This window comes from Bufo gargarizans, chromosome 11 (genome assembly GCF_014858855.1).
Source record: "Bufo gargarizans isolate SCDJY-AF-19 chromosome 11, ASM1485885v1, whole genome shotgun sequence".
NCBI lineage: Eukaryota > Metazoa > Chordata > Amphibia > Anura > Bufonidae > Bufo > Bufo gargarizans.
In genome coordinates this window covers 44921635-44948791 of record NC_058090.1, presented here as the reverse complement: position 1 = coordinate 44948791, position 27157 = coordinate 44921635, and the positions used below count along the sequence as shown (strand labels likewise).

Below are 27157 nucleotides of genomic sequence, written 5' to 3'. Positions count from 1 at the left end.
GAGGCTGTTTTTCTTTTCTTGGGAAATAGTCTTCATGGCTGCTCCTGGATTTCACTTGGGAATCAACCTAGCAACACACTGAGCTATTAGATTATGTGAGAACAGGTTGTAATTTGTAGTATACAAGAAGAAAAAGATTGTTCACCACCAGGAGCAAAACAGTAACAATACAGTTACATGAGAAGAATCTGCATAACTAATCAAATGCTAAATGCCAAGATGATTGTCTATAATGATGATAGACTCACGTTCAAAGCTATAGTGGATGGTGAGATATGGAGCTTGAAAGTCAAAAGTTCAAAACATTGTTACCCTTTTGCTCGTCAGTGTATATCAATCTGCTCAGCATCTCTTGTGGTACCATGCACTGCCCACAGATTAGACAACATCTTTAATGTGTATGTTGGGGGAAGGGGGAGGTAATAAGAGCATTACAAACTAAAATATGGAGGCTTCCAATGTAATATACCACTCCATTTACTGAGCACCCAGTTCTCCAGTGCTATTAGTGTGACACCTTTTTTTTTACTTTTGATATTAACGATAGTATGAAGTTATAGAGAAGTCTTGACCAGACCCATAAGACTTGATAGCCAGAAAATAGACGGCATGAGCACACTGGGAATTTAAAGTGGCCTTGGAAAAAAACTTAAAGGAGGCCCTATGCTGCAGGCAGGTCCAAATTGACAAACAGCTGGGCAACACAAGTAGGCGAGGTGTCACGGCCTCGGTGTTGTGAACTGTGACACTTTAGCCGTGCATGCTGGTTGCCAGGGGCAACGCGTTGTTTTTGCAGCATGTATGTGCTTTGCTCACCTTCTCCTGGTTCCTCCCCTGTTTGGTGTCTTTGGGGTTAACTATCTGGCTGGGTGTGGCCACTGGGTTCATATTGCCTGTGGCTTCCAGGCTGGAGGCTGTTGTCCTCCAGCCTTGGTGTGTGCTGGAGTTGCTTCTGTCCTGGATATGTCATCGATCCAGTTTGAGGGCCACCTAGTTGGACATCAATGTCACCATGATGTCTTCCCTTTGTTCCCTCTGTTCTGTACCCTTCCTTACATGTCTGGTATGTTTGATGTTGTTTTCCACCATGGTTGCTACACATTTCCCCTGTCTGCTGTGTCGTCTGGAAGGGGGTCCCTGGGTTCCCCGGAAGGGGAACTACCAGTCAGTTAGCAGCTCTGCCTGGGTCTGCCATGCATCCTGTCCGCATGGGGGTCCTGGCAGTTTCTGGTTCACTGGACTCCGTGTTTGTTGTCTTTGTACTGTGTCCTGATAGCTAATTGTTTTCCAGTACGGAGGCATGGGTTCCAGTTGTTGTTGCCTCAGCAGGTGAGTGCTTGTTGTTGGCTCTTAACCTACTGTCACGGCTGTTTGAGGGTAACAAGAGCAAACACAGTGAAAAGAGCTACTGACCGGACCCAAACTAGGGAAGATAAGGGGTGACCCCTGTCAGACCCTCAAAGCTCTCCCTATGCTGCTAAAGCACATGCCTGGATCCAAATGGTGGAAGGAGGCATGCCCGCGTACCTCAGACTGATGGCCACTGTAACCCCTACAATAGTGGAAGGGGCACGGCCACCGGTGCCCTACTCAGTATATGGAGGGAACCGTGGCCACCTCAGATCCAGTCAGAAAATAATCAGGTAAACAACAATATCTGCACACTTAGCTGAAGGAGATGCAGCCGCAGAGAAGACGGATCCAAGGACAGCTGGCAATATCCGGAGTGCTTGCTGCAGCAGAAACCAGGTCCAGTGAACTGATAGCTTACAAGTGAAGTTACTCAAGCCAGAGCTACAACTGAAATGAGAAATATAATCCACGCCCTGCAACAGGAGGAGGGGTGATTTAAAGGCAGGAAAATCAACTGCAGGAGAAACAGCTGAGAGTAAAGACCTCATCACAGGGGCGGAGAAACAGAACAGTGAGAACACCTCCAAGCTCTAAGTGACATCATCGCAGGGGTGGAGACACAGAGCTGTGAGAACTTCTCAAAGCTCTGGTAGTGACAGTACCCCCCCCTCTACGGGTGGACTCCGGACACCCAGGACTCACCTTCCCAGGATGAGCCCTATGAAATGCCCTGATGAGGCGAGTGGCTTTAATGTCCGACACCGGAACCCACATCCTCTCCTCAGGACCATAACCCTTCCAATGAACGAGGTACTGAAGAGAACCGCGGACAATGCGAGAGTCCACAATTCTGGAAACCTCAAACTCCAGATTGCCATCAACCAAAATCGGAGGAGGAGGCAAAGAGGAGGGTACCGGGGGCTGGACATATGGTTTTAACAGAGATCTGTGAAATACATTATGTATCTTCCAAACCCGTGGAAGATCAAGACGGAAGGCAACCGGATTGATGACTGACAAAATTTTATAAGGCCCAATAAACTTGGGACCCAATTTCCAGGAGGGAACCTTCAGTTTAATATTTTTAGTAGACAACCACACCAGATCACCCACATTCAGGTCCGGACCAGGCACACGTCTCTTATCAGCCACACGCTTATACTTCTCACTCATCTTTCTAAGATTACTCTGAATCTTTTGCCAAATGGTAGACAAAGACGAGGAAAATCTCTCCTCCTCAGGTAAACCCGAAAGAGCCCCTCCCGAGAATGTCCCAAACTGCGGATGGAACCCATATGCACCAAAGAATGGTGACTTATCAGAAGATTCCTGACGACGGTTGTTCAAAGCAAACTCAGCAAGAGGGAGAAAAGAACACCAATCCTCCTGGTTCTCTGCCACAAAACAGCGCAAATATGTCTCCAGATTCTGATTGAGGCGCTCAGTCTGACCATTCGACTGCGGGTGAAAAGCAGAAGAGAAGGACAGCCGAACCCCCAGGCGAGAACAGAAAGCCTTCCAGAACCTGGACACAAACTGCGAGCCTCTATCGGAAACAATATCAGAGGGAATGCCATGCAATTTAACAATATGGTCGATAAAAGCTTGCGCCAACGTTTTAGCATTGGGTAAACCAGGGAAAGGAACGAAATGAGCCATCTTGCTAAAACGGTCCACGACCACCAGGATCACCGACTTCCCCGAGGAACGAGGAAGATCCGTGATAAAGTCCATGGACAGGTGTGTCCAAGGACGGGAAGGTATGGGTAACGGGAGAAGGGAACCTGAAGGTCGTGAACGAGGGACCTTAGCGCGAGCGCACGTCTCACAAGCAGCCACAAAACCCTCCACCGACTTACGAAGAGCCGGCCACCAAAATCTCCGAGCAATGAGATCAACCGTGGCTCTACTCCCGGGGTGACCAGCAAGAACCGTATCATGATGCTCCTTAAAGAGTTTGTGACGTAGCTCAGGAGGCACAAACAACTTCCCGGAAGGACAACGGGCAGGTGCCTCAGTCTGGGCAGCCTGGACCTCGGCCTCCAAATCAGAATAAAGAGCAGAAACAACTACCCCCTCCGCCAAAATGGGACCCGGGTCCTCGGAGTTTCCTCCTCCCGGAAAACAGCGAGAGAGAGCATCAGCCTTCACATTTTTGATCCCAGGGCGGAATGTAACGACAAAATTGAATCTGGAGAAGAACAGAGACCATCTGGCCTGTCTCGGATTCATACGCCTGGCCGACTCCAAGTATGCCAGATTCTTATGGTCGGTAAAAACGGTGACAGGGTGCCTGGCCCCCTCCAACCAATGACACCATTCCTCGAAAGCCAACTTGATGGCCAACAACTCCCTATCTCCCACATCATAGTTTCTCTCTGCCGGGGAGTGTTTTTTAGAGAAAAAGGCACAGGGTCGCCATTTGGCAGGAGAAGGGCCCTGGGACAAAACTGCACCCACACCCACCTCGGAAGCATCCACCTCAACAATAAAAGGTAAGGAAACATCGGGATGCACCAAGATGGGAGCAGACGCAAAACTCTCTTTAATCTTAGAAAAGGCTGCAAGCGCCTCCTCCGACCAAGAGGAAAAATCCGCCCCCTTTTTTGTCATGTCAGTAAGGGGTTTGACAACAGAGGAATAATTCAAAATGAACTTTCTGTAGTAGTTAGCAAAACCCAGAAAGCGCATCAATGCCTTCTGATTCTCAGGAAGCTCCCACTCAAGTACAGCACGGACCTTCTCAGGATCCATGCGAAAACCAGAAGCAGAGAGGAGAAAACCAAGAAATTGAATCTCCGATACCATAAAAAGACATTTCTCTAGCTTGGCATACAGTTTATTCTCCCGCAGTATCTGCAGAACCTGAAAAAGATGATCCTGATGGGTCTGAACATCAGGGGAAAAAATCAAAATATCGTCAAGATACACCAAAACAAATTTCCCCATTAAGTGGTAGAAAATACTATTAACAAAATGCTGAAAGACGGCCGGAGCATTCATCAGGCCGAAAGGCATAACGAGATTCTCGAAATGCCCGTTAGGGGTATTAAAAGCCGTTTTCCATTCATCCCCCTCTCTGACCCTGACCAGGTTGTACGCGCCTCTCAGATCCAATTTGGAAAACACCTTGGCTCCAACAATTTGGTTGAAGAGGTCCGGGATCAGAGGAAGGGGATAGGGATCGCGAATCGTGATACGGTTCAGCTCCCTAAAATCTAAGCAAGGTCTCAGAGAGCCATCTTTTTTTTTAACAAAAAAAAAACCCGCGGCAACAGGTGACTTTGAGGGACGAATATGCCCCTTCTCGAGACTCTCGGAGATATAGGTTCGCATTGCGATTCTTTCCGGTTGTGAGAGATTGTAGAGGCGTGCTTTTGGCAGCTTGGCGCCGGGAATGAGGTTAATGGGACAGTCAAACTCCCGGTGAGGAGGTAGCTCCTGAACACCGCTCTCGGAAAACACGTCCGAGAAATCAGAGAGAAATGATGGCACAGTTTTAGTAGACACCTCTGCAAAAGTCGCTGTGAGACAATTCTCTCTACAAAAGTCACTCCACTCATTTATTTGCCTTCCTTGCCAATCAATGGTGGGGTTATGTCTAGTGAGCCAGGGTAACCCCAAAACTAGAGGAGAAGGCAATCCGTTAAGGACAAAACAAGATATCTCCTCCACATGAGTGTCACCTACAGCTAGCTGGATATTGTGAACAATGCCTTTCAGAGATCTCTGCGAGAGTGGAGCAGAGTCAATGGCAAAAACAGGTATATCCTTTTCCAATGTGCAAACCTGAAAACCATGCATGGCTACAAATTGAGTGTCAATAAGATTGACGGCCGCTCCACTATCGACAAAAATCTCACAAGAAATGACTTTGCTCTCTAGCGCCACGGCAGACAGGAGAAAACGGGAACTGCAGGTCAGAGGAAAAGCATCAATTCCCACATCAAGTTTGCCCAAAGTAGCAGATGAAGTAGAACTTGATGATCCACCTCTTGAGGTTTTTCTCTTATTATCGCTCTTAGTACAGTTCAGGAATCTCCTAGACGGACAAACATTTGCCAAATGACCTATGCCCCCACAACAAAAACACACCATATTCTGAGGACTAAATCCTCTTTTATCAGGGGTAAGTCGGCCTAGCTGCATGGGCTCCTCCTCAGAGGGGAGCGAGACAGGATGAGGCCCCTGCACACTGAATGAGTCCGCACCATTGCCCCAAGACTGACAATGGCTGGACAGAGAGGTCTTGTTTCTTTCTCTTAGACGTCTGTCAAGGCGTACCGCCAATGACATGGCAGACTCTAAGGACGTTGGTCTCTCATGGAAAGCAAACGCATCTTTCAATCTCTCTGAGAGACCATGACAGAACTGACTCCGGAGTGCAGCATCATTCCAACCTGAATCAGCTGCCCATCTCCGAAATTCAGAACAATAAAGCTCCGCAGACAGTTTGTTCTGGCCTAAAGCACGTAAGTTCGATTCGGCCAGAGCAACACGATCCGGGTCATCATATATTTGCCCCAGGGCCACAAAAAATCTTTCCACGGATCGAAGGGAGGGATCCCCTGATGGCAGCGAAAAAGCCCAAGTCTGAGCATTGCCCCTGAGCAGGGAGATGACAATCCTCACCCTCTGTTCCTCATTACCAGAGGAAAGGGGACACAAGCAAAAATGGAGTTTGCATGCCTCTCTGAAGCGAACAAAATTCTCACTGCCCCCGGAGAACGTCTCCGGAAGTGAGACCTTTGGCTCGCAACAGACTCCATGAGCCGGAGCAGAGCCTAATGCTTGTAACTGAGTCATAGATTGACGGAGATCCGCTACTTCCAAAGAAAGACCCTGCATGCGGTCAACCAGGCCAGAAAGCGGATCCATGTCAAAAAAGGACGGTTTTGGTGGATTATAATGTCACGGCTGTTTGAGGGTAACAAGAGCAAACACAGTGAAAAGAGCTACTGACCGGACCCAAACTAGGGAAGATAAGGGGTGACCCCTGTCAGACCCTCAAAGCTCTCCCTATGCTGCTAAAGCACATGCCTGGATCCAAATGGTGGAAGGAGGCATGCCCGCGTACCTCAGACTGATGGCCACTGTAACCCCTACAATAGTGGAAGGGGCACGGCCACCGGTGCCCTACTCAGTATATGGAGGGAACCGTGGCCACCTCAGATCCAGTCAGAAAATAATCAGGTAAACAACAATATCTGCACACTTAGCTGAAGGAGATGCAGCCGCAGAGAAGACGGATCCAAGGACAGCTGGCAATATCCGGAGTGCTTGCTGCAGCAGAAACCAGGTCCAGTGAACTGATAGCTTACAAGTGAAGTTACTCAAGCCAGAGCTACAACTGAAATGAGAAATATAATCCACGCCCTGCAACAGGAGGAGGGGTGATTTAAAGGCAGGAAAATCAACTGCAGGAGAAACAGCTGAGAGTAAAGACCTCATCACAGGGGCGGAGAAACAGAACAGTGAGAACACCTCCAAGCTCTAAGTGACATCATCGCAGGGGTGGAGACACAGAGCTGTGAGAACTTCTCAAAGCTCTGGTAGTGACACCTACCTATCCAGTTGCTGTTTTCTGCCTTTCCTTTCCTTATACCTAGGCCTGCTGGAGACCTCGGTTCATCTGTGTTGTGGATGAACTGGTTGTCTACTTTTCCTCACCTTTATCCCAGGGATCATCAGGGCCAGTTAGGGTCTGAGGTTCCAGTGCACGAGGCCTCCTACCATCTGGATTCGCTTATGCGGTTAGGAGGTCAGGGCTAGGATGAGGGTTGCAGTAGGAAGTGATTAGCACCCTTTTCCCGGCATCCAGGACTAGTTGCTACCCCATCTTCCCCACATTGTACGATGGGGAGTTTCCCTCACTCCCCACCATGACATGAGGATAACACAAGTAGATGGGAACAGCAATACCAAAGTAGAACCAAATACCACAGTGCAGCACAAAATACTGCCGTCTGTGCTGCAGTATTCAACTTTATGACCGTCCTGAGGATGGCGATACAGCTTAATTAAATAGGGCATCTGTGGCCGCCGGCCAGGTGCATAGGTACCTGATATTCCTAGCATTACTTACTACTGAGAGCATGAGATCATTATGTATACATCTGGCCGCCCTGAAGAGGGCTTCAGTGGCCTCCTGGGAATTGGCCCACTGGGAGATTTCCCTTTATGGTCTATGGACAGTCTGCCCCTGCTAGACGGTATAGAGGCAGTTGAATGGCAGATAGGAACAAGAACATAAGCCAGTGTGCAAAGAAAATGGCTATAAAAGCAAAGGCTAGTATCCTGGAAGGTACCTAGAAACCGTTTGAAAGAGACCCTCAGCTGTAGTCTCAGAAGGAGGTAAAGTGCAACGCAATCATGGAAATGCCATCACTATCAACATAAATGCTAATTACAAGAGGAAGCATTGCACTTCCAGTTCCTAAGAATCTGCATTCAGGAGGATTCAAGGTGGCAGAATACTCAAGTTTGATTAATCAACCCCCTGACATTAATAAGCAAAGCGATCAATAAAATTAATTTATGGCATCAAGTTCAACTGTGAAGTGCCATCTGAAGTGGTAGGCATAGAGGCATCTGACATTAGCACAGCTGGATGCACTGTTGTACAAGTGGTCTTCAAGAATGCACTGCCAAGGGAAATGTACAGGTCTGCAGAATTCAGCAGTTCTTCTACTGCAAATTCCCGTTTTTACCAGAATAAAGTATTTTCCATCAAACAGATTTCAATGATACAGACATACCTGCCTCCAAGGATGTCTTCTAACAAAGGAACCTGTTTACTTCAGGCCCATCAGACTTCTCTGCTATGGGTTTCAGTCACCAGACTGGCAAAGTTCTTCATAGCACTTGTAAAGGGGATGATGCTGTCACTTTGAATCCCTCTCCCTCTACTTGCTTTTAAGACCACCTTGCTGGTGGTCTTTGTGTGCGTCCCAGTTTTCCTATCCTCGCCCATTCCACTGTGTACCTTCGCTATTTGTGTCCTGCTATGTCCAGTCTTCTTCTCAGGTCCATGAAGTGGTGGCACATGGGCTGTGGCAATGGTTTCGGCATGGTCTAATGGAAAAAAAATTATATAGTGCAGTGCATGCACCGTATAACGGAGTGGATGTGTATCCATTGTGTCACTTGAAGCAGATTTGACTTTGAGCTACTCCTAAGGGTGTTATCTAAGTGGCTCGTAGACCTTCTCCCTTTAGCCCCTGCACAGGGATCTGGACTCTCTGGCAGGGGAACTACCAGGCCTCTACCTCTTGAAGTAGTCTCTGTGCAAGTGACTGCTGACTTACGGGGGTCAAGATACACAGCACTGAGGGATCAGGCAAAACCGTAGTCAGTGACAGGCCGAGGTCAGGGCAGACAGAGTTTGTGTGATGTGATAAACTAAAGCCAGGGTGGGCAGCTCTGGGTCCATACGGAGATCACACAGAGGTCAGGTCCGGCAGCGAAGGATCAAATCCACAAGTCAGATGGAAGTTAGCACACTGAACAGGCACACAAGCTATGGACAACTTTATAGGAAACTAGCAAACTAGAACCCTATTTCTCAGGCAGCTGCCTAAAGTACCCAAGGGTAACTAGCCATTAGTATGGGAAGATTAGGGTGTGCGCTGACCTTTTAGAGCCGGAGAAAGCATGCGCCCTATGGGAAGAGAGAGGCATTGCCGGCAGGATGCAAGTCTCAGCCTGCATGAAAGGAGCATTGTTGCTCCGTCAGCCAGAACCGCCAGGCGGGAGGAGAGGAATGCTGGTGGGACTGGGCATCTGGAGCACTAGAGCTGTGGAGCAAGGTGGCATGACAGTGGGCACGGACCGCCTCCATAACACTCCATGAGAGAGATACCATGTGTTAGAGCAGGCCTTGAAGAGTCGATGCATAACTCTGGGTTCAAAAGGACACCAAAGAACAAGGTCACCCACTAAGCCCTAACGCCCTGCATTGGCCATAGCGCAGTACATCTTTTTTCCCAGGACTGTTCTAATCACAGTATGATATTTATCCAGTAACGCACATATTTGACTAAATGAAGGCAGTAATGATAACATTCGTCATGAGGATTACTCATCTTCAGCAATAAATGTATGTTTGAGGAAAGCTATACTTCATAACAACAAATGCACATCAACTCTTCATTCTGCCAGATCCTTCAAAAATAACAATCTTACAGCCAGCTATACTGTCATATTAGTGCCATTTTGTTGGAGAAGCCTTTATTAATATAATTTGTATCTGAATCCGTGCCAACAAAAGCTTCTGTGCTCAACCATGGCCGGCTTTACGGCTCTTATTCCATTTTTCAGATATTTATTTCCTGTTAACATAGTGTTTGATAAGAGTTGCCCACTGTGAGCACTGTATTCATTTATATTGTCCGGAATCAAAATCTGTGATTATATAAAAATCCTCCAGACTCTATCCTTGGATGTAAAGGTAGTACTAGAAGTACCAGAAATAATACTCTGTATGCAGTGTCGGACTAGGGTACTTAGGGCCCACCAGTGTAACTGATTCTGGGGGCCCACCTTAGGGCTCCTGCACACTAACTTTTTTTTTTCTATGTCTGGGGCCGCAAAAATAAATAAATGACTCTGTGTGCATTCCGTGTCTGTTTGTCCGCATGGCCGTTCTGCAAAATGATAGAACGTGTCCTATTATTGTCGGCATTACAGACAAGGATAGGACCGTTCTATTAGAGGCCGGCTGTTCTGTTCCGCATAATGTGGCATGCACACACCCGGTATCCATGTTTTGCGGATCCGCAATTTGCAGACTCCAAAACATCCAATGATCGTGTTCATGAGCACTTACAGTGATAACAGAAATATGGGCCGAATTTACACATATATGGATATCCTGCACTTAGGTCAGTCAGAAACAAGACACATGCAGCGCACACCAATCACTCATTGGACACATGTGGCACACAGGACACTTATACATGGGTCACATGCCACTGATGCATATGTCACATACTGCACATACACCACTGATACATAGCACACACCAAGACATTTATGCCTAACCCTATTAAGTGTAGCACACTTAGGCCTCTTTCACACGAGCGTGTCCGGATAAGGTCCGGATGCGTTGCGGCAAAGCCGCGCGAGTAGGTACGCAATTGCAGTGAGTTTTGACTGTGATTGCGTTCCATTGTTCCGTTTTTATCGCGCAGGTGCAATGTGTTTTATACGCGCGTGATAAAAAACTGACTGTGGTACCCAGACCCGAACTTCTTCACAGAAGTTTAGGTTTGGGTTCAAGGTTGAGTGGATTGTACTATTTTCCCTTATAACATGGTTATAAGGGGAAATAATAGCATTCTGACTACAGAATGCATAGTACAATAGGGCTGGAGGGGTTAAAAAATAAAAAATGTAACTCGCCTTAATCCACTTGTTCGCACAGCCGGCATCTCTTCTGTCTTCATCTGTGAGGAAAAGGACCTTTGATGACGTCACTACGCTCATCACATGGTCCGTCACATGATCCATCACCATGGTAATGGATAATGTGATGAGCGTAGTGACGTCATCAAAGGTCCTTTTCCTCACAGATGCAGACAGAAGAGATGCCGGCGGCGCGAACAAGTGGATTAAGGGGAGTTAAATTATGTTTTTTTTTTTTTCTTTATCCCCTCCAGCCCTATTCTACTATGCATTCTGTATTTAGAATGCTATTATGTTCCCTTATAACCATGTTATAAGGGAAAATAATGATGATCGGGTCCCCATCCCGATCTTCTCCTAGCAACCGTGCGTGAAAATCGCACCGCATCCGCACTTGCTTGCAATTTTCATGCAGCCCCATTCATTTCTGTGGGGCCTGCTGTCACTACCAGAGCTTTGAGACGTTCTCAAAGCTCTGTGTCTCCACCCCTGTGATGATGTCACTTAGGGTTGGAGGTTTTCTCACTGTTCTGTTTCTCCGCCCCTGTGATGAGGTCTTACTCTCAGCTGTCTCTCCTGCGTTTGATTTCTCTGCCTTTAAATCACCCCTCCTCCTATTGCAGGGCGTGGATTATATTTCTCCTTTCAGTTGTAGCTCTGCCTTGAGTATCTTCACTCCTTTAGCTACTAGTTCTCTGGACCTGTGTTCTGCTGCTGCAAGCACTCCGGATATTGCCAGCGGTCCTTGGATCCGTCTTCTCTACGGCTGCAGCTCCATCAGCTAAGTGTGCAGACTTTGTTATGTACCTGGTGATTTCCTGACTGGATCTGAGGTGGCCCCGGTTCCCTCCTTATTCTGTGCAGGGCATCGGAGGCCGTGCCCCTTCCACTATTGTAGGGGTTACAGGGCTCATCAGTCTAAGGTACGCGGGCATGCCTCGTTCCACCATTTGGATCCGGGCATGTGCTTTAGCAGCATAGGGAGAGTGTTGAGGGTCTGACAGGGGTCACCCTTTCTCTTCCCTAGTTTGGGTCCGGTCAGTAGCTCTTTTTACTGTGTATACTCTTGTTACCCTTAAACAGCCGTGACATTATAATCCACCAAAACCGTCCTTGTTGACATGGATCCGCTTTCTGACCTGGTTGACCGCATGCAGGGTCTTTCTTTGGAAGTAGCGGATCTCCGTCAATCTCTGACTCAGCTACAAGCATTGGGCTCTGCTCCGGCTCATGGAGTCTGTTGCGAGCCAAAGGTCTCACTTCCGGAAACGTTCTCCGGGGGCAGTGAGAATTTTGTTCGCTTCAGAGAGGCATGTAAACTCCATTTTTGTTTGTGTCCCCACTCCTCTGGTAATGAGGAACAGAGGGTGAGGATTGTCATCTCCCTGCTCAGAGGTAATGCTCAGACTTGGGCTTTTTCGCTGCCATCAGGGGATCCTTCCCTGCGATCCGTGGAGAGGTTTTTTGTGGCCCTGGGGCAGATATATGATGACCCGGATCGTGTTGCTCTGGCAGAATCGAACTTACGTGTTCTATGCCAGAACAAACTGTCTGCGGAGCTTTATTGTTCTGAATTTCGGAGATGGGCAGCTGATTCAGGCTGGAATGATGCTGCACTCCGAAGTCAGTTCTGTCATGGTCTCTCAGAGGGTTTGAAAGATGCCTTTGCTTTCCATGAGAGACCAACATCCTTAGAGTCTGCCATGTCATTGGCGGTACGCCTTGACAGGCGTCTAAGGGAAAGAAACAAGACCTCTCCGTCCAGCCATTGTCAGTCTAGGGGCAATGGTGCGGACTCATTCAGTATGCAGGGGTCTCATCCTGTCTCGCTCCCCTCTGAGGAGGAGCCCATGCAGCTAGGCCGACTTGCCCCTGATAAAAGAGGATTTAGTCCTCAGAATATGGTGTGTTTTTGTTGTGGGGGCATAGGTCATTTGGCAAATGTTTGTCCGTCTAGGAGATTCCTGAACTGTACTAAGAGCGATAATAAGAGAAAAACCTCAAGAGGTAGATCATCAAGTTCTGCTTCATCTGCTACTTTGGGCAAAGTTGATGTGGGAATTGATGCTTTTCCTCTGACCTGCAGTTCCCGTTTTCTCCTGTCTGCCAGGGTGGCGCTAGAGAGCAAGGTCATTCCTTGTGAGATTTTTGTCGATAGTGGAGCGGCCGTCAATCTTATTGACACTCAATTTGTAGCTTTGCATGGGTTTCAGGTTTGTACATTAGAAAAGGATATACCTGTTTTTGCTATTGACTCTGCCCCACTCTCGCAGAGATCTCTGAAAGGCATTGTTCACAATATCCGGCTAGCTGTAGGTGACACTCATGTGGAGGAGATATCTTGTTTTGTCCTTAACGGATTGCCTTCTCCTCTAGTTTTGGGGCTACCCTGGCTCACTAGACATAACCCCACTATTGATTGGCAAGGAAGGCAAATAAATGAGTGGAGTGACTTTTGTAGAGAGAATTGTCTCACAGCCACTCTTGCTGAGGTGTCTACTAAAACTCTGCCATCATTTCTCTCTGATTTCTCGGATGTGTTTTCCGAGAGCGGTGTTCAGGAGCTACCTCCTCACCGGGAGTTTGACTGTCCCATTAACCTCATTCCCGGCGCCAAGCTGCCAAAGGCACGCCTCTACAATCTCTCACAACCGGAGAGACTCGCAATGCGAACCTATATCTCTGAGAGTCTCGAGAAGGGGCATATTCGTCCCTCAAAGTCGCCTGTTGCCGCGGGTTTTTTTTTTGTTAAAAAAAAAGATGGCTCTCTGAGACCTTGCTTAGATTTTAGGGAGCTGAACCGTATCACGATTCGCGATCCCTATCCCCTTCCTCTGATCCCGGACCTCTTCAACCAAATTGTTGGGGCCAAGGTGTTTTCCAAATTGGATCTGAGAGGCGCGTACAACCTGGTCAGGGTCAGAGAGGGGGATGAATGGAAAACGGCCTTTAATACCCCTAACGGGCATTTCGAGAATCTCGTTATGCCTTTCGGCCTGATGAATGCTCCGGCCGTCTTTCAGCATTTTGTTAATAGTATTTTCTATCATTTAATGGGGAAATTTGTATTGGTGTATCTTGATGATATTTTGATTTTTTCCCCTGATGTTCAGACTCATCAGGATCATCTTTTTCAGGTCCTGCAGATACTGCGGGAAAATAAACTGTATGCCAAGCTGGAGAAATGTCTTTTTATGGTATCAGAGATTCAATTTCTGGGTTTTCTCCTCTCTGCTTCTGGTTTTCGCATGGATCCGGAGAAGGTCCGTGCTGTGCTGGAGTGGGAGCTTCCTGAAAATCAGAAGGCATTGATGCGCTTTCTGGGTTTTGCTAACTACTACAGAAAGTTCATTTTGAATTATTCCTCTATTGTCAAACCCCTTACTGACATGACAAAAAAGGGGACGGATTTTTCCTCTTGGTCGGAGGAGGCGCTTACAGCCTTTTCTAAGATTAAAGAGAGTTTTGCGTCTGCTCCCATCTTGCTGCATCCCGATGTTTCCTTACCTTTTATTGTTGAGGTGGATGCTTCCGAGGTGGGTGTGGGTGCAGTTTTGTCCCAGGGCCCCTCTCCTGCCAAATGGCGACCTTGTGCCTTTTTCTCTAGAAAACTCTCCCCGGCAGAGAGAAACTATGATGTGGGAGATAGGGAGTTGTTGGCCATCAAGTTGGCTTTCGAGGAATGGCGCCATTGGTTGGAGGGGGCCAGGCACCCGATCACCGTTTTTACCGACCATAAGAATCTGGCGTACCTGGAGTCGGCCAGGCGTATGAATCCGAGACAGGCCAGATGGTCTCTGTTCTTCTCCAGATTTAATTTTGTTGTTACTTTCCGCCCTGGGATCAAGAATGTGAAGGCTGATGCTCTCTCTCGCTGTTTTCCGGGAGGAGGAAACTCCGAGGACCCGGGTCCCATTTTGGCGGAGGGGGTAGTTGTTTCTGCTCTATATTCCGATTTGGAGGCCGAGGTCCAGGCTGCCCAGTCTGAGGCACCTGCCCGTTGTCCTTCCGGGAAGTTGTTCGTGCCTCCTGAGCTACGTCACAAACTCTTTAAGGAACATCATGATACAGTTCTTGCTGGTCACCCCGGGAGTAGAGCCACGGTAGATCTCATTGCTCGGAGATTTTGGTGGCCGGCTCTTCGTAAGTCTGTGGAGGGTTTTGTGGCGGCTTGTGAGACGTGCGCTCGCGCTAAGGTCCCTCGTTCACGACCTTCAGGTTCCCTTCTCCCGTTACCCATACCTTCCCGTCCTTGGACACACCTGTCCATGGACTTTATCACGGATCTTCCTCGTTCCTCGGGGAAGTCGGTGATCCTGGTGGTCGTGGACCGTTTTAGCAAGATGGCTCATTTCGTTCCTTTCCCTGGTTTACCCAATGCTAAAACGTTGGCGCAAGCTTTTGTCGATCATATTGTTAAATTGCACGGCATTCCCTCTGAGATTGTTTCCGATAGAGGCACGCAGTTTGTGTCCAGGTTCTGGAAGGCTTTCTGTTCTCGCCTGGGGGTTCGGCTGTCCTTCTCTTCTGCTTTTCACCCGCAGTCGAATGGTCAGACTGAGCGCCTCAATCAGAATCTGGAGACATATTTGCGCTGTTTTGTGGCAGAGAACCAGGAGGATTGGTGTTCATTTCTCCCTCTTGCTGAGTTTGCTTTGAACAACCGTCGTCAGGAATCTTCTGATAAGTCACCATTTTTTGGTGCATATGGGTTCCATCCGCAGTTTGGGACATTCTCGGGAGGGGCTCTTTCTGGTTTACCTGAGGAGGAGAGATTTTCCTCGTCTTTGTCTACCATTTGGCAAAAGATTCAGAGTAATCTCAGAAAGATGAGTGAGAAGTATAAGTGTGTGGCTGATAAGAGACGTGTGCCTGGTCCGGACCTGAATGTGGGTGATCTGGTGTGGTTGTCTACAAGAAATATTAAACTGAAGGTTCCCTCCTGGAAATTGGGCCCCAAGTTTATTGGGCCTTATAAAATTTTGTCAGTCATCAATCCTGTTGCCTTCCGCCTTGATCTTCCACGGGTTTGGAAGATACATAATGTTTTTCACAGATCTCTCTTAAAACCATATGTCCAGCCCACGGTACCCTCCTCTTTGCCTCCTCCTCCGATTTTGGTTGATGGCAATCTGGAGTTTGAGGTTTCCAGAATTGTGGACTCTCGCATTGTCCGCGGTTCTCTTCAGTACCTCGTTCATTGGAAGGGTTATGGTCCTGAGGAGAGGATGTGGGTTCCGATGTCGGACATTAAAGCCACTCGCCTTATCAGGGCATTTCATAGGGCTCATCCTGGGAAGGTGGGTCCTGGGTGTCCGGAGTCCACCCGTAGAAGGGGGGGTACTGTCACTACCAGAGCTTTGAGACGTTCTCAAAGCTCTGTGTCTCCACCCCTGTGATGATGTCACTTAGGGTTGGAGGTTTTCTCACTGTTCTGTTTCTCCGCCCCTGTGATGAGGTCTTACTCTCAGCTGTCTCTCCTGCGTTTGATTTCTCTGCCTTTAAATCACCCCTCCTCCTATTGCAGGGCGTGGATTATATTTCTCCTTTCAGTTGTAGCTCTGCCTTGAGTATCTTCACTCCTTTAGCTACTAGTTCTCTGGACCTGTGTTCTGCTGCTGCAAGCACTCCGGATATTGCCAGCGGTCCTTGGATCCGTCTTCTCTACGGCTGCAGCTCCATCAGCTAAGTGTGCAGACTTTGTTATGTACCTGGTGATTTCCTGACTGGATCTGAGGTGGCCCCGGTTCCCTCCTTATTCTGTGCAGGGCATCGGAGGCCGTGCCCCTTCCACTATTGTAGGGGTTACAGGGCTCATCAGTCTAAGGTACGCGGGCATGCCTCGTTCCACCATTTGGATCCGGGCATGTGCTTTAGCAGCATAGGGAGAGTGTTGAGGGTCTGACAGGGGTCACCCTTTCTCTTCCCTAGTTTGGGTCCGGTCAGTAGCTCTTTTTACTGTGTATACTCTTGTTACCCTTAAACAGCCGTGACACCTGCGTTGCGTAAAAAAACGCACAAAATAAAGCATGGTGCGATTTTCACGCAACGCACAAGTGATGCGTGAAAATCACCGCTCATGTGGACAGCCCCAAAGAAATGAATGGGTCCGGATTCAGTGCGGGTGCAATGCGTTCACCTCACACATTGCACCCACGTGGAAAACTCGCCCGTGTGAAAGGGGCCTTAAAGGTGCTGTCTCACTTCAGCAATTGGCATTTATCATGTAGAGAAAGTAAATACAAGGCACTTACTAATGTATTGTGATTGTCCATATTGACTCTTTTCCATCACATTATACACGACACGTATCCATGGTTTTGACCACTCTGCAATCCAGCAGCGGTGGCCGTGCTAGCACACTATAGGTAAAGGTCTTGGCCTATGAGCACTTCCAGCCTTTCCCTAGAGCAGGCATGCTCAACCTGCGGCCCTCCAGCTGTTGCAGAACTACAACTCCCATCATTCCCTGACAGCCTACAGCTATCATTCTACAGAAGGGCATAGTGGGAGTTGTAGTTTTACAACAGCTGGAGGGCTGCAGGTTGAGCATGCCTGCCCTAGAGTGTGTAAGCACGGCCACCACTGCTGGATTATACAGGGGTAATAACCACGGATACGTGCTGTGTATAATGTGATGGAAAGGAGGCAATATGGCCAATCACAATACATTAGTAAGTGCCTTTTATTAACTGCATGATAAATGCCATTTACTGAAGTGAGACAAACCCTTTAACCCCTTTAAGCATAAATGTCTGGCATGAAATTTACCAAATCGGAACCTCCTCATATTGTACATAATGTACATTATAATTAAAAGGGTTGTCCTACCATAATGACCTATTGCCTATCTACAGGATAGGTAATAAATATCAGATTGCTGGGGTCTGACTGTTGGAATATCCACTGATCATGAAAAAAGAGGACCTGAGATATTCAATTACATTACCACCAATCTATATACACAAGGGTCTTAAGATCATGTTTCCTTGATCCCAGCAGTCAGACCCCCATCAATCAGACACTTATCACCTGTCGTGTTATAGCTGTTGGACCTTTTTTCACATTCCCTATCCTTAAAGGTTTTCTTTGGGTGTAAAAAAAAAAATATATTAAATAAGAATAAACAATCTGGCCCAAAATATGTGTCAAACTAAAATAGAAATGCTTGCCTGTTAAAGGGCCTGTGTCCTTTTCTAGTTATCCTGTATCCACAGGATCGGGGATAACTAAGTGATCCGTGGGGGTCTGAACGCTGGAGGCTCCACTGATCCCCTTCTTGATTGAGTGGCAAGTCGAGCATATGCCCTGCCTTTCCATCCATTCTCTATGGGGTCGCTGGAGATGGCAGAGTACAGCGCTGGCTATTTCCAGTGGTCCCATAGAGAATAAATGGAGCAGCAGGGCGTATGTGTGGCCTGCCACACCATCAAAAAGGGGGAAAAGTGGGGGTCGCAGAATCAGACCCCACTAATCATATAGTTATGCCCTATGGTGTGGAGAGGATAACTTGAAAACCTGGACAACCCCTTTAAATTCTCCACCACCAGTATCTCTTTACATGACAGCAGTGATGCCTGTAAATACGGAATATCATCACTACCGCCATGTAAACCACGTGTCAATACTGGAGAATGTGACGCACTGTGCAGAATTTTTCGGGCATAAGTCCAACCCCCTTTGCAGGTCATAACCTTTAACAAAGCTAGAGGAGCAACCTGAGCAAATGGCACAAACGGAGGGTCATAACTGAAACACAGGCATTAGGGTCACCTGAGGCAGGGTAATAGTGGGGATCCTGGAGCAGGGGTAACTAGAGAGGCGGCAATATTAGTGGTGCATTTACAGTAGGGGCATCTAGAGCTGGGGAATTTATGGGGGTGCACCTAAAGCAGAGGCATTAGGGTCGCCTGAGGCAGGGTCATAGTGGTGATCCTGGAGCAGAGGTATTAGGGGGCAACTGGAGAAGAGGCAATATTAGGGGTGCATTTAGAGTGGAGGCATTGGGGGGCATCTGGAGCTGTGGCACTAATGGGGGTGCACCTAAAGCAGAGGCATTGGGGGAACCTAGGACAGAGTCCCCCAAATGCCACTCTGAACTCTGCAGAGAGCAGCACATATACATATATCTGTGTCTGCTATAAACAAATCCCCTATTTCCCCCTTACAGTCTCCTACAGCTCACTACTGTCACACACCTGAGAAGTCAGCCCAGCACCGCAGAGGAGTCCTTCTCTCCAGCAGCCACAGTTTTCTGACAGCAGGGAGGGCAGGAGGAAGCAGACACCTTCTCTCCTCTTTCACTGCCAGCAGCCCCAGAAGTCTAGAAGATACTGCGGGGCCTCCTGTACAACTTACACCAGTAGGTGTCATGCCCCACTCTGACGATGTGCGGAGGTCGGCCAGGATAGCAGCACGAGTTTAGTGTTGTTTTGGTGCCGTGCTGGATCCGCCTCTCATCAGGTGCACTGGGTGGAGTCATTAGTTTAAATGGCCTCCAGCCAAGTGTTCTGAGCGGATTATACTAATCATTGTGGTCTGGGAAGCTTGGATAGAAGGTTGGCTGTCTGTTCCTGCTCTGGAAGATAAGTGTCATTTCTAGTTTGGTTGTTTGTGTCATCTATCCCATCCAGGTTCTGTGCGAGCAGGCTGCTACTATTTCCCCACTTCACCATCTCAGGGAATTCAGGGTTTTGTCAGCCCAGGCTGGAGGACACATCACACCTACCTTCAAGGTCTGCATGTGGGCTGAGCAGTGCAGGGAAAGAGGTCAGGGATTAGCTAGGAGGTGACCCTTCCCCTGTCTCTCGTCCAGAGCCTGGTTGGTGCGTTATCTGTTATACTGAGTGCACGTCCGCCGTGACAGTAGGAGGCTGCCTACTGCCACCTAGTGGCTACAATAATTATCTCTCCTGAGAAACAAGATAAATAATTACTCCTCCGTCTTATCTCCAGGCGCAGGAGACTGGGGCCCTATCGAGGAATCCCCCTCCTCCCCGGTGGGCCAGTCGGAGCCTGTCTGTATGGGAAAGCCAGTTCTTATGGTTAAAACATCAGTCTCTGCAGATCACTGTGTATATTATATAGACCTATACAAACAGAGCCCTTGTAGCACTCGGTGGATGTTCTGCTGGAGTAGGGTTCCCACCCCTTTTACAATAGATACAAAGACTCCAGCTAAGTCGTATTTGATGCAACTTGTTTATTTTGCGTACAAAAGATGGTGGCTGCGGCGGAGTGACGTTTCGGCAACTCTGTGCCTTCATCAGACTAGTGCCGCTGGTGGAGGAGGGAGTCACATAGGTGTGGACGCAGTCAGGAGTACAACATGCGGTAATACCGCTGGGAGATACAGGCGCCATGTATCTCCCAGCGGTATTACCGCATGTTGTACTCCTGACTGCGTCCACACCTATGTGACTCCCTCCTCCACCAGCGGCACTAGTCTGATGAAGTCACAGAGTTGCTGAAACGTCACTCCGCCGCAGCAACCATCTTTTGTACGCAAAATAAACAAGTTGCATCAAATATGACTTAGCTGGAGTCTTTGTATCTATTATATAGACCTGAGATTATTAATCTCTGCAGATCATTGTGTATATTATATAGACCTGAGAACATCAGTCTCTGCAGATCGTTGTGTATATTATATAGACCTGAGAACATCAGTCTCTGCAGATCATTGCGTATATTATATAGACCTGAGAACATCAGTCTCTGCAGATCATTGCGTATATTATATAGACCTGAGAACATAAGTCTCTGCAGATCACTGTGTATATTACATAAACCTGAGAACATCAGTCTCTGCAGATCGTTGTGTATATTATATAAACCTGAGAACATCAGTCTCTGCAGATCGTTGTGTATATTATATAGACCTGAGAACATCAGTCTCTGCAGATCGTTGTGTATATTATATAGACCTGAGAACATCAGTCTCTGCAGATCATTGTGTATATTTTATAGACCTGAGAACATCAGTCTCTGCAGATCACTGTGTATATTATATAGACCTGAGAACATCAGTCTCTGCAGATCGTTGTGTATATTATATAGACCTGAGAACATCAGTCTCTGCAGATCGTTGTGTATATTATATAAACCTGAGAACACCAGTTTCTGCAGATCATTGTGTATATTATATAGACCTAAGAACATCAGTCTCTGCAGATCATTGTGTATATTATATAGACCTGAGAACATCAGTCTCTGCAGATCACTGTGTATATTATATAGACCTGAGAACATCAGTCTCTGCAGATCACTGTGTATATTATATAGACCTGAGAACATCAGTCTCTGCAGATCGTTGTGTATATTATATAGACCTGAGAACATCAGTCTCTGCAGATCGTTGTGTATATTATATAGACCTGAGAACATCAGTCTCTGCAGATCACTGTGTATATTATATAGACCTGAGAACATCAGTCTCTGCAGATCGTTGTGTATATTATATAGACCTTAGAACACCAGTTTCTGCAGATCATTGTGTATATTATATAGACCTAAGAACATCAGTCTCTGCAGATCATTGCGTATATTATATAGACCTGAGAACATCAGTCTCTGCAGATCACTGTGTATATTATATAAACCTGAGAACATCAGTCTCTGCAGATCGTTGTGTATATTATATAGACCTGAGAACATCAGTCTCTGCAGATCGTTGTGTATATTATATAGACCTGAGAACATCAGTCTCTGCAGATCGTTGTGTATATTATATAGACCTGAGAACATCAGTCTCTGCAGATCACTGTGTATATTATATAGACCTGAGAACATCAGTCTCTGCAGATCGTTGTGTATATTATATAGACCTGAGAACATCAGTCTCTGCAGATCGTTGTGTATATTATATAGACCTGAGAACATCAGTCTCTGCAGATCACTGTGTATATTATATAGACCTGAGAACATCAGTCTCTGCAGATCGTTGTGTATATTATATAGACCTGAGAACATCAGTCTCTGCAGATCGTTGTGTATATTATATAGACCTGAGAACATCAGTCTCTGCAGATCACTGTGTATACTATATAGACCTGAGAACATCAGTCTCTGCAGATCACTGTGTATATTATATAGACCTGAGAACATCAGTCTCTGCAGATCGTTGTGTATATTATATAGACCTGAGAACATCAGTCTCTGCAGATCACTGTGTATATTATATAGACCTGAGAACATCAGTCTCTGCAGATCACTGTGTATATTATATAGACCTGAGAACATCAGTCTCTGCAGATCACTGTGTATATTATATAGACCTGAGAACATCAGTCTCTGCAGATCGTTGTGTATATTATATAGACCTGAGAACATCAGTCTCTGCAGATCGTTGTGTATACTATATAGACCTGAGAACATCAGTCTCTGCAGATCGTTGTGTATATTATATAGACCTGAGAACATCAGTCTCTGCAGATCATTGCGTATATTATATAGACCTGAGAACATCAGTCTCTGCAGATCATTGTGTATATTATATAGACCTGAGAACATCAGTCTCTGCAGATCATTGCGTATATTATATAGACCTGAGAACATCAGTCTCTGCAGATCGTTGTGTATATTATATAGACCTGAGAACATCAGTCTCTGCAGATCACTGTGTATATTATATAGACCTGAGAACATCAGTCTCTGCAGATCACTGTGTATATTATATAGACCTGAGAACATCAGTCTCTGCAGATCACTGTGTATATTATATAGACCTGAGAACATCAGTCTCTGCAGATCACTGTGTATATTATATAGACCTGAGAACATCAGTCTTTGCAGATCACTGTGTATATTATATAGACCTGAGAACATCAGTCTCTGCAGATCACTGTGTATATTATATAGACCTGAGAACATCAGTCTCTGCAGATCACTGTGTATATTATATAGACCTGAGAACATCAGTCTCTGCAGATCACTGTGTATATTATATAGACCTGGGAAATTCAATCTCTGCGCGAGATACAATCTGGTTATTGATTCGTTGGTTATTTCCTTTTGAAACAATCTTTTTATAAACAAATCTATTTTTTTTTTCATAAAATATGAAATAAACCATGAACAGCGTTCTTGCTTGTACCCGCTGTTGTTCAGATATCATGGCAAATTCATGTATTGGACCCCGTCTGACCTTTAACAATGCAATAAAAAGGCATCAACAAATAGCCTTGAATTCAGGGGCGCTGCGGACAGACAGAGCACGATTTATATCAGCAACATTGAATAAATGACTAGGGAGAGGTGTAATTATTATTACAATGTCACCGACTTGACATTTCACAAACTGCGGAGAAGGTGAATATAGATGAGTGGGGGGAAGGGCGACGGGCAGGCACTGGATAACATGAAGCCCCAGGATCAATTTGTTTCTCATGAGAAGATGCAGACACCTTTCCTACTGTGTGTTTCACTACATCACACCTTACATAGCTATCTATATTCCTGTATCACTTATCGCAAAATGTTCTTAAAGGGGTTGTGCAGCCAGTGCTTATTGATGACCTCTCCTCATAATAGGTCATCAGTATCTGATTGGTGGGGGTCTGACTCCTGGCACACCCGCCGATCAGCCATTAGAAGCGGAGGCGGCGCTTGTGCGAATGCTACTTCTCCTTTAAGATTACACTGCGCATCGTCGGGCTTGCAGTGGCGGCGCAGTGTAATGAAGTGAATGGAGCAAGCACTTGGAATTCCACTGCACCGCTGAAACTTCTGAGGCAGCGCGCAGTGTAGTAGAGCTCATACGAGTGCTGCCTCCTCTTCAAACAGCTGATCTGCGGGGGTGCCAGGAGTCAGACCCCCACCGATCAGATACTGATGACCTATCCTGAGAATAGGTCATCAATATTACTGGCTAGACAACCCCTTTGAGTACAAAAGGCTGTATTTGGGCTGGAGTGACTATTACCACCTGACCACTAATCAGACAGACATAAGTAATTGCCTCATCGTGCCAATTAATAATTTGTTATGATGAAAACTATTTAACAGGGAAGAGACTGAGTATTTTTGCACTATAAGGGTCCATTCACACATCCGTATGTGTTCTGTGGAACCGCAAATTGCTGATCTGCAAAACACGGACAACGGCAATGTGCGTTCCACATTTTGCGGACCGCACATCGCCGGCACTCTCATAGAAAATGCCTTTTCTTGTCCGCAATTGCGGACAAGAATAGGACATGTTCTATTTCTTTGCAGAACGGAAGTGCAGATCCGAAAGTGTGGATGCGGACTGCACATTCCGGCCCCATTGAAAATTGCGGAATGGATGCGGACCCATTTTGGGGACCTCAAGATTCACTTTTTAACAGGAAAAAAACTTGCAAAAAAGTGCCTGAGTCTTATAGTCCACAGCAGTGTGCCCCTGCAGTGCCAGACCTCCCTGACTGCTGTCCTAATGATCCAGCAGAGCACTAAAGGAGCGCCTTGTCGGATCAATGAGAGAGCTGTGCGTCCCCACACTTCTCCCTTTCCCGGCCCAACACTGATCCGTGTGATCAGTCCAGGCAGTAGAGGAAACTGAATGATCAATCAGCTCATTGTGAGGACTATGAGAAACACAGCCCTCCCCATGCTGAAGGTCCCTAGGCAGCAGGGTTGACATGAAAGCTCTTACTAAAGGACCTTTGAGAATATCACCAGTGGAAGGAGTCAGACCAGTAAGAAGAAGAGAACTACACAGTGGGTATTGTACTGTACACTGTAATTTGTGGTGTTGATACTCCTATAGTGTGACTATACCCATTCAGCTGACGATCATTTGGTCGTCGGCTGTTCTGCCAGGTAAATCCAGATAGTGACACATCTCCTTTTTTTCTAATCTGTTCTTACTTTCAAATTGTCGATTTTTTTTATTCCTTTCCTGAACACGATTATGGGGGCTGCCATCTTGCCTGAGCTGTTCTTAACAGCCTTTAGAGATACGCTTTACAGCAGCCACACAGACCTTAGACACAATAGTCTGGAGGGGACTATTGACTTCTATGGGAGAGTTTTCTAGGCATGCTGTGTGACATGTGCAGAGGTCATTGTACAAGGAAGGGAGTAGATACACTTTGACCGTCACCTACTGTGAACAGTAGATCTTGAGTTATTTATATATATATATATATATATATATATATATATACAGTATGTATATAGCAATATCTTAAATTGTAATCCTGCTTGTGATGATAATGAGATGACTGGTGAAAAGTGATCTGTGTACAGACTAAAAAGTGTTGCCTATTAGCCTTAGTGGCTGGTGCAAAAACTGCAGGATTTTAATGTAAAAAAAAATATAGATAGTGAAATGAGATATTAAACATAACATTATCAAAAATACTTAAAGGGAGTCTGTCACCACATTTGACCATATTAGACAGATCCTATAGCGTTATATGTGCCACCCAGCAGTTAAAAACGGTACCTTTGTTGCATATAACCGAGTCTTCTTTCTGCCAAAAATGAACTTTGAAGATTATGTAAACGAGCCCTCTCAAGTGCCCAGGGCGGTGTCTCAATCTTCCGAGCCCAAGACCGGACCTCCCCAACGGCTCATAACCCTGCCCTCCTTGTGCCTGTGCCCGCCCGTTTACTCCCCTCGCCTTTTCCATTGCGGCTGCGCGGACAAATTCGTAGCCGGCGCATGCGCAGTAGGTATTGTGATGCGATCCCCGGTCCTGGCAGGGCATCGCAATACCTACTGCGCATGCGCCGGCTACGAATTTGTCCGCGCAGCCGCAATGGAAAAGGCGAGGGGAGGGGAGTAAACGGGCGGGCACAGGCACAAGGAGGGCAGGGTTATGAGCCGTTGGGGAGGTCCGGTCTTGGGCTCGGAAGATTGAGACACCGCCCTGGGCACTTGAGAGGGCTCGTTTACATAATCTTCAAAGTTCATTTTTGGCAGAAAGAAGACTCGGTTATATGCAACAAAGGTACCGTTTTTAACTGCTGGGTGGCACATATAACGCTATAGGATCTGTCTGATATGGTCAAATGTGGTGACAGACTCCCTTTAATGGGGTTTTCCAAGGTCATCAGTATCTGATTTTGGGGATCTGACACCGGGGACCCCCGCCGATCAGCTGTTAGGAAGGCACTAGCGCTCACAGTAGCACAGCGGTCTTGTCCAACTTTCCCTAGGCCAAGTGATGTCACGTTCATTGGTCATACGGCCTAGGTGCAGCTCAGCCCCCTTGAAGTGAATGGGGCTGCGCTGCGATACCAAGCATCTGATTGGCGGGGGTCCAGGTGTCAGACCCCCATCGATCAGATACTGATGACCTATACGTCATTGGTATAAAGGTCTTTGAAAACCTCTTTCAAATATGTTAAACATAAAAATTAAGACTGGCATATTATACACTGGTCTTAAAGGGGTTGTCTCACTTCAGCAGATGGCATTTACCATGTAGAAAAAGTTATTACACCCCACTTACTAATGTATTATGATTGTCCATATTGCCTCCTTTAATGGCTTGATTCATTTTTCCATCACATTATACACTGCTTGTTTCCAGGGGTTACGACCACCCTGCAATCCAGCAGCGGTGGTCGTGCTTACACACTACAGGAAAAAGCGCCTCTCTGGTGTCCAGGACCACTGGAGCACACACCAGCGCTTTTTCCTATAGTGTCCAAGCTTGACCACTGCTGCTGGATTGCATGGTGGTCGTAACCCCCGGAAAAAAGCAGTGTATAATGTGATGGAAAAATGAATCAAACCAGCAAAGGAGACAATATGCACAATCACAATACATTACTAAGTGCCTTGTATTAACTTTCTCTACATGATAAATGCCATTTGCTGAAGTGAGACAACCCCTTTAACCTATCCCCGGCTGATGTCCGATGCACCACATTTATTAGAAGGTGTACGCCTTTTTGGTGCCAGTTTTCTGGCGTACAGGGGATGATAAATGTCCACCCTTGATTTAAACAGTAGGTCATTTTCTCATGACACATTCTCTTTGACGAAGAATAAAATCTTCAGCTTACCTCTTCCATAGATTTCTATCCCTGAATGAAATACTCCAATGCCCAACGTTGAGGTGTATTCATTAATCCAGTACTGCAATAAAAAGTGGAATACACTTATTCATCAGGCGATTAATTAACCTCATCATGAAGTAGCCACGCTGTAAGGGTGCTCGTACCTGGTGCGGCTGAGCCACTGTAATAGTATGTGGATTAATGCTAATTGCTGTGGTTTTCCTGCAAGTACAGGTGAAGCACGTAAAGGCTATGGGGCAGATTTACTCATTCAGTCAGTGTACGCGGAGACTAGACAGTATGAAGATATGCGCCAAATCACAGTGGATCATGCTGGATGATAAGTTTGGTTCATTTTTATCTAACTTTATTCCATCTAGAAGTTGGCCAACATTTTTTGTGCACA

At 46.7% G+C, this 27157-nt stretch overlaps 1 protein-coding gene across 2 annotated transcripts in view; it reads right to left on the bottom strand.

Annotated features, from left to right (window-relative positions):
• LOC122921466 (deubiquitinase DESI2-like) overlaps nt 1-27157 on the bottom strand; it is a 119583-nt gene that overhangs the window by 18694 nt on the left and 73732 nt on the right. For both annotated transcript variants that reach the window (XM_044271444.1, XM_044271443.1), the window contains exon 2: nt 26758-26830. In XM_044271444.1, coding sequence (XP_044127379.1) covers nt 26758-26830 — 73 coding nt within the window. The remainder of the gene's footprint in view (nt 1-26757; nt 26831-27157) is intronic.